At 52.1% G+C, this 7,721-nt stretch overlaps 4 protein-coding genes across 4 annotated transcripts; 1 reads left to right on the forward strand and 3 right to left on the reverse strand.

The window, feature by feature from the left end:
• Positions 1–418: 418 nt before the first annotated feature.
• On the reverse strand, positions 419–2,685 carry BDW74DRAFT_181263 (uncharacterized protein; the record flags this gene model as incomplete). Its single annotated transcript, XM_073729984.1, has 6 exons — positions 419–839; positions 909–1,411; positions 1,470–1,527; positions 1,589–1,706; positions 1,777–2,506; positions 2,572–2,685. The coding sequence occupies 6 exons, from the start codon at positions 2,683–2,685 to the stop codon at positions 419–421; spliced, it is 1,944 nt and encodes a 647-aa protein (XP_073580827.1).
• Positions 2,686–4,008: 1,323 nt separating this feature from the next.
• BDW74DRAFT_181264 (YbhB/YbcL family Raf kinase inhibitor-like protein) lies at positions 4,009–4,728 on the reverse strand (the record flags this gene model as incomplete). The annotated part of the gene is made up of 3 exons (XM_073729985.1): positions 4,009–4,201; positions 4,277–4,461; positions 4,525–4,728. The coding sequence occupies 3 exons, from the start codon at positions 4,726–4,728 to the stop codon at positions 4,009–4,011; spliced, it is 582 nt and encodes a 193-aa protein (XP_073580828.1).
• A 417-nt stretch (positions 4,729–5,145) lies between these two features.
• On the reverse strand, positions 5,146–6,279 carry BDW74DRAFT_187062 (SDR family NAD(P)-dependent oxidoreductase; the record flags this gene model as incomplete). Its single annotated transcript, XM_073731399.1, has 4 exons — positions 6,129–6,279; positions 5,710–6,052; positions 5,286–5,645; positions 5,146–5,218 (listed from the first exon to the last, which is right to left on the reverse strand). Exons 1-4 carry the CDS (start codon positions 6,199–6,201, stop codon positions 5,146–5,148), a joined length of 849 nt encoding a protein of 282 aa, XP_073580829.1. The 5' UTR covers positions 6,202–6,279.
• A 253-nt stretch (positions 6,280–6,532) lies between these two features.
• Positions 6,533–7,285, forward strand: BDW74DRAFT_159013 (uncharacterized protein). The gene has a single exon (XM_073725410.1). It carries the CDS (start codon positions 6,604–6,606, stop codon positions 7,222–7,224), a length of 621 nt encoding a protein of 206 aa, XP_073580830.1. The 5' UTR covers positions 6,533–6,603; the 3' UTR covers positions 7,225–7,285.
• The last annotated feature ends 436 nt before the right edge of the window (positions 7,286–7,721 follow it).

The following is a 7,721-nucleotide window of genomic DNA, read 5'->3' on the forward strand; positions in this document are numbered from 1 at the left end:
AAGCACCGCAAGGAGGTTGAGATGCGTCTTGCTGTAGAACTTGATGATAGTGATGATGACATGATAACTTGTTTCCTGTAAGATCTACCTATAGCAAGACTGATGTATGTCGAGCAATCGAATCCGTCATTCGATCAAGTATAAGGTCGTGAATTTAAAAGGCCCGAGGATGATGAGCTCTCGAAAAATGGACGCATGATTCTGACCCCCACCCAAGCAATTAACACCCAGCAGAGGTCTTGTGTCAGCTCTACAGACCACGCGCACAAGATTCCAGGGCAGCTGCAACGGCGCGATTATGCCTCCGATAAGTTTGAAGTATTTGTGAGCCCACCCTTTCCATAGAGACGTTTGAAAGAATGCAAGTGACGAAATCTAAGCGAATACCATATTACCATCCTATCCAGCTATGAAATAATCACACCCATATTTGATTCGTCCGGGGAACCAGCAAATCCAACAACCGGCACGCAGAGCCCTGTAAATCCAAGTCCGTCGTGTGCACTACATCCGTCTCCATCAGATATCCGATCCGCATCTTATGCGTGCTCTGCTGGTCCGGTTGCGGCTGTGAGCCCTGGTCCTGGCTCTGGCTCTGCCCCCCTTCGCCTCCAGCTCCTCCGGGCCCGAGTGACAAAGCCACAAGGCCATCATATAAAGGTCTGGAGAGCGAGAACAGCCGATGAGCAGCTATGTCCCTGGCGCCGCAGAACTCCAGCACGGCGATGCAGGCGTTCGCTTTTTCTAGGAGCTGCGGTATGGGCTCGACTTGTCGCGAGGTATAGTGGTTCTGGCAGATGCTGAGCAGGAGCATGAGGCCTGCGTCGAAGGCTGCTTGGCTAGGTGGGTGGGTAGGGAAAGTCAGTTCATGAATGCTAAAAGGCAGATGGAGATAAGTAGGCACTTACATCGCTACCCAGCAGCGCGTCATGAGGTACTCCCGGGCATGGAGAAGCGAGACAGTGCGCGACAGCTGGATGGCGTACTGGGTGTACTCGGTATGGATTTGCTCGGGCATGCCCTTGAAGAGGAGCTCGAGACAGGCCTGGCCGTCTTGGCTTCTAGCCGCCCGCCACTGCGACTTGATCACGCGGCAGTAGACTAGCAGACAGGTGTCCATGAACAGGCCGTGCATCAGATACAGAGCTCGTTCGTGCAGCTTCGTGATCTTTTCCTCTTCCATCCGGTTGAGGACTGAGAGGTGCATCTCTGGTGGGAGAGTGCGGTGCCAGTGGTTGATGTGTTCCAGGAGGGTCCCTATGGAGTCCCAGAGGAGCTGGCCGGGTGCGGACATTTGTTGGTAGACATTTGAGGCGATTAGGCTCAGCTTGGCCATGTGGAGTTGGATGTTGCGGGTTATGGGGCAGTCTTTGTCTAGGCCGGGTTGGTCTGCCGTGTCGAGTATGCGGGTCTGATGTGGAGAAGATGGTCAGTATCGTTAGAAGATTATAAAGAGAGGTCTTGCTGACCAAATTGATCTCAGAGCCGTGCACGTCAGACCGGTAGCCGAGTGAGTATGAGAGCCATCTGATGTCGAGTTGGGTTAGCGGCGTTGATTCAACTGTCTCCAGCTATCTCGGCAGCTTACGACTCGAAGAAAATGATGGTCTGCAGGGTCCTTGCATATTCAATGCGGTGCTGTGCGTCTCGAGACGTTTGCAAAAGGTGTGCTTTGAGGATCCTGCGTGCAATATTGAGGGCCGACACTTGCAATGGAACAGGGCGTCAGCATAGGTATGCAGGTACCTAGGCCCTATCGAGCGCACGGGAGCATACTTATCAGCATTCGTGCATTGGTCGTCTTGTCCATAATGGATGCAATGCATAGACAGATAAACACCCGCATGCCCTGCAACTTGCTCGTTTGAGCGAGCTTTTCCAGCGCCGTCGTCGCGATATAGAAAAAGGTAGCCCTGGCCTCGTCGGGGATCTTGTTGATCTCGTAGTGACTTCCAATTGCGGCGAGCGCACAGAGCTCACAGAGATCATCACTTTGGATCCCCTGCTCGCTGTAAACCCGCTCGAGGAGGTCTTCTGCTTCTCGAGGAGTCATGATGTAGAACAATGTCGACGCACAGTTGAAGAAGGCATCCAGCGCAATTCGGGCCAACGACTTCGGCGGCAGATCAACTAGCCTTGAGCTCCCCGTAGCGTCTGGAATTTCATGCGTCGAGGGTAACATTGTTGGGTGCGCCGCGGTGGCGTTGTAGAAGATCTGGATGAGATCGTCCGTCTCCGATATCCTTTCGGTGTCGGCTGGCCCGGACAGGGCATCGTCCTGGGCTGGGCCAGAGTCTCCGCTGAGCTGCGGTAGCGGGTGTGGAGCTTCAGTTGGCTGGTTACATGACAGCTCCCGCACGAGCTTTTCCAGGTGCTCGTTCCTTTTCTCCAGGGCCTCGACCCTCGTTGCCCAGTGGTCTTTTTTTCGTCTGTCCAGGCCGGAATAGTCACAGCGAGTCCCCTCCTGTCGAAGGCAGTTGGAGCAAGCGGGCGTCAGCCCGTCGCACTAACATAGGATAATTAGGGTCTATCTTCACACATACTATTAAAAGTTGTATGGTACTTGGGTACCTTGATGCGCTTTTGCCTACACCTGTCACATGACCTGGATGTCTTCGTCTTGGCCGGTAGTTTATCCCGTTCAACAGGGAGTGGGCCTTTTGGGAAAAGAGCTCTTTGATCCATTGTTGTTGGCGAGGAAAATTTATCCCGGGGGCGAGGAGGGGGGAGTGGAATGTGCTGTCATGGGCTATAAGCGGGGCCGGGCGACGAAGAGGGGGAGTTGTCACACATGATGAGGCGGCGCCTGGAGCGGGGTTGAGTTTTGTTTCCATTGCCAGTGATTTGTGAATGCAGAGGGTTGGACAGCATGATACTGGTGATGAATCGGACCATTGATGTCAGACGCCACAGCCACCCCTCGGTATCATACCGTAATGTGCTGTTTCAGCCACCCGAATATGGAAGCGGATTCGTAGAATCCAGCAGCAACGGTGCATTCAGTACACGAATAGAGGCTATCTTTAAAAAGCAATGAAACGATGTTGGAAATAATGGCCAAGTAGACGCTGAATTCAACGTTGAAGCGGGTTTAACAGTTCAACAACCCCCCAGAATCACGAAGCATGCAACACCCCAAATGATACCATGTCATCCAAAAGCTGTCCATCTTCATCGCTTTTTCCTCGTTTAGGAGCAGCCTTAGTGTATCGGGGTATTCAATTCCAAATTTCAAGGAGTTAAGCAACAACCCTCACCTAAAGTATCCAAACATCGATCTGCAGGCGGCGGTGTGGGTGATACTCCTTTCAATGGCTTGAAGACAGAGAACATCCATCAATCAAGCCTAGTATGGCAGGGTATTGTCTATGCACTGTCCTCATTGAGAATGTTTCCCTCTACTTCACTCACTTGTTGTGAGGGTATTCGTTCGTCGTCGTTGAACACCGCCCCGGCTCGTACGCTTTTCCAGCAGGGGGCTCCAGGACATGGCCATTGTCAGGTCGCTCAATAACGAGTGGATCAGCGATTATGAAAAGAAGAACTGACAACATAAACCAGCAAGACCCGCTATTACAGGAAGGTACGATCCTTACAAGATACATTTTGCTTAATGCCGCCTGCCACGCCCTCAGGCGCGAGATGACCTTTCATAGTAAACAACAATCACGGTGAATGTGGCCAATCGGCCCTCGAGCTATAGTATCTATTACTTTCACTGGGGAAAGAAAACAGTGCATAGACGAGATTTACGGTATATGAAATGGAATCTTCCTAGGGACGGGGCCGGCTATTGATCTTCAAACCAGCCAGCATCCTTCCTTCCTTCCTTCCCCGTCGATTCTTGAAGATAACCCAGTCAATAGCAGGGTGATTCGCTGGTAGAAATATGGTACTCTGTAATTGTAAAGTTTTCTATCATTTGTCTGCTCTATCAAGCACTCATAAACCCCATCGCAAGACTATGAGCGTTGACTGACATCAAGCCCTAGTACGTCGTCTCTGTGCCTACTCAGACCACCCATCCCCAGCTCCCAACATCCAATTAATCCCAACCAATTTCAACCCATGGCTCTCAACCCACCCTGTCGCCCCAAACGACCGTCTCTGGACAAACTCCTCTCCGCCGACATCCTCCTTGCTCAGGGTTAAGCCCTCCGGCTCCCGGAAAAGGAGGAAGAGGTAGCGGTGCGGTCGGGAACTACACACGCGAACAGCAGTATTAGCATCCCCCGATAATCGAATAATGGGAAAGGAAGATATCTTGAAGACATACTCATCCTTCGGTCCAGGCCCAAGATACTCCGTCAATGTCCTCGCAGACTCCGCACTAAGTCCCTCTGACGCCGTAAGACCGGATACAACCCAGTGCCGCCAGTACGCAAACTTCGGGTCGTCGGGTGTCGGAGCGTCCGGGTCTATGAGGAGGAGTGTGTATAGGTGGCCCTCTAAAACATCGGCCTGATACATTCAAGGGTGATTATTAGCAGCAGTGGCGTTGTTCTGTTATACAGCGGTACGCACCTCCTTATCAAACGACACCGTTGGCGCAGATCTGACCTCGCTAACGCGGAACAGATTGCCCAGTTCAACGGCTTTCTCGCCGAATTTGATGCCGAGTTCGGTTGTTGGCGTGAAAGCAGTGGGTATTAGAGGTGCGGTGCCCGAGATGAGGCCTGCTTGGGCGAGGGAGGCGGTTAGGGCTTGGGCGTGGGCTTGGAGGGACATTTTGAAGGCAACTCAAACTTGAATTTAAAATCAAGGAGAGATTGAAACGTTCTCGGGGTAGTAGAGAAGGCGGAGCAGTATATCAAGGCGATGAGCTATGCCTGTCTAGCTACCTGACTGGTGGAAGAATATCTCTGCCAAGTCGGAGTGAGGGGTTGCTGGTGGGATGGCTCCGATAGAGCTGGAGTCTACGGGTTGACTGCCAAGATGGCGTCAATCTTTGATTATAAGGGTGACTCTCAATTCAAATGCTTTGTATTACATTGCTCGCGGCTGCCCAGTCATGGGAAGGGGTATATGAAGTGTGATTGAGGTGTATTATCAAGCGCAGACGAACAACATCCTCAACGCGCACCAGCCAGTACTAATCACTTTGAGCGTAACATACTCAGAAGAACTTTAAACATGAACGGACATCTACAGCTTCACCTGCGCCATTCCACCCCTCGTCAAACTACTCCCCCCATCCAGCGGAAGATCAATTCCATTCCTGCTACCCGTTAGCATCCACCCGCATTCCACCTTCGCACGCCCCAAATTAACAAGGTCAAACTCACACATAATTCGCCCCCGGCCCGACCAGAAACAAAATCGCTGCCCCAACATCATCTGGCACACCCAATCTCTGCCTCGGATTCGCCTTCTTGAGCTCCGTCTCCCCGCCGAGAATCTCAATCAGCCCGCTCGCCAGCTTCGACGGGAAGAAGCTCGGTGAGAGACTGTTGGTCGTGATGTTGCGCGGCCCCAGCTCAACGGCTAGATTCCGCGCCAAATGCGTTGCGGCCGCTTTGGAGATTGAGTACATGATTGTCCCGTTGTCGCCGCCGTGGCCGACGACTGAGCCCGCGATGGAGCTGACGATTACCACGCGCGAGGGTGACAAGGGTGTTCCGGCTGCGGACAAAAGGGGGACGAACCTGCGCAGCGAGTCAGTTTTAAATCACGGATCGTTTGAGACGGGCAGGTATGTAGGCAACATACAACCGCACAAGATTGAAAACCCCTCTGACATTCAAATCAACAACCTTCTTACTCGCCCAATCGGGGGACGACTCAAACGGTCCACCCCAAGTTGCGCCGGCATTCGCAATCAGTATATCAAGCTTCAGCTCGAGTTCTTTCACCTTGGCCACGAGCGCCTCGATTTCGTCTGTCTCCGCCGCGCTGCCCGGGATCCCGATCGCTTTGCCCTTGATGTTTGGGAGGGCATTGAGCTGTGCGACGGCCTGTTCTACGCCGGGTGCTTTTCGGGCAGTGATGAAGACGGTTTTGGCGCCGGCGAGGAGCAGCGAGGTTGCGATGTGCAGGCCAATGCCGCGGGACCCTTAGGTAGGCAGTGTTGTTAGTATAGATGCGGAGTACGGTAAGGGGATGGGTGCGGGGAGGCTTTGGGGACGGACCTCCTGTCACCAGGGCGACTTTGCCGGTGAGGTTGAAATAATTCGGGAAGCCTGGGAGGTCGGACATGGTCATGAGATGTTGGATGTTCTATGTAACACAGATGGAGGGAGATGATGTGTTTTTTTAGATGGCGATGGACCTCGGACCCGGGGAGTGTTATCCGACCCCGCAGTCTGTCAGGATCGCCACGATCTACCATTCAACTGCGGTTCCTCAGTATACTTCAAAGGCGATGTCGCAATCTTCAGTCATGACCAATGTTATCAAGCGATTTGACTCTGGAATAGCCTCGTGCAATGTCTTCTAGTAACATGGCTGTAAGGACTTCCCACGAGATCACGGGACACCAACCACTACGTCACTTAAGCCCGCCAGGTACAAACTCATCGCTATCTCCGAAGCCGTATATGTTCAGCCTGTCGATATCCGGCCATCACCAACCTCATCTCTAACTAAGCCATACCTATATCCAAAATGCCCGTCACCGAGCTCGCCTGTCTACACCTCAAAAACAACCTCCCACTCTCTCACCCTGACAATGCACCACTATACAACACCCTGCGCGCGGGGATAACCGCGCAAGCCGAGTACGCAAATGCCAAGACCTCGATCCTCTTGCAGATCGAAGACCCCAGCTACATCTACGTGCTCGGAAAATGGGATTCTGTCGCGAAGCACATGGAGGAGTGGATTCCGTCGTCGAAGAACCAGGAAATCCTGGCTAGGCTGGGCGATGGGATCGAGGTTGCTTGGATCCAGCACATTGCGCTGCATGAGTCACCAGATGAGGGGATCCCGTACTCGGATGGCGTTGTGGGGATTGGGCGGTATTTCATCGCTGATGGGGATAAAAAGAATTTCGATAAGGTATTTTCTGAGACGAAACATCATCTTAAGATCTTTAGGAAGAACAGGGATATTGCTGGCGGCTGGAGCGTTGATCGCGACGAGGAATTCGTGCTGTTTTCTGGGTGGGAGGCTGTGGATGAGCACTTTTCTTTCGCGGCTAGTGAGGGCTTCAGAGAGTTTGGTCGTATCAAGGACTTTATGAGATCCGCTGAGATTAAGCATGGGAAATGGGAATTTACGGTGTGATGTTGTACTGATCCTTTTGCTGGTTATGATCAGAGGGAGAATAATTTGAAGGGTGTCTAGGGTTTTGTTCCTATATAGTAGGTTCAAAAATATATATTGTGGCCAACCGCTCTCCGTATTACCATCTTTATTCGGCCCTTGATTCTAGGGAACCTTCAAAAACACGAAGCAAAGCGAAATTTTCAAGGGGTATTTCAAAGATTCAACCATTTAGTGGTCGCTCGCTAATTGTCCTCTCCTCAAAATCAGTAGACCAGCAAGTGGGATCCGCATCGGCGCATACTCAATAGAAGGGGGACTCCGCCCTGACACAGACCCGGACCCTTGCCTGTGGAGTGGGAGCAAGCCCCATTTTGCAAATGCTATGTATAGGACTATTAATTTACGCAAACTTAATCGGCGGCCCTGTATGTAGTCTAGAACGCGCATTATGGGTGAGAAACAAAAAAAACAAAAATATCCCCCGGGCCGGAGTCGAACTGGCGATCTCAAGATGA

This window comes from Aspergillus multicolor, assembly GCF_047715735.1.
Source record: "Aspergillus multicolor strain CBS 133.54 unplaced genomic scaffold BDW74scaffold_26, whole genome shotgun sequence".
NCBI classification, from domain to species: domain Eukaryota; kingdom Fungi; phylum Ascomycota; class Eurotiomycetes; order Eurotiales; family Aspergillaceae; genus Aspergillus; species Aspergillus multicolor.

Coding starts and splice junctions, on each gene's coding strand:
- BDW74DRAFT_159013 (XM_073725410.1), top strand. CDS start 6,604: ATGCCCGTCACCGAGCTCGCCTGTCTACACCTCAAAAACAACCTCCCA.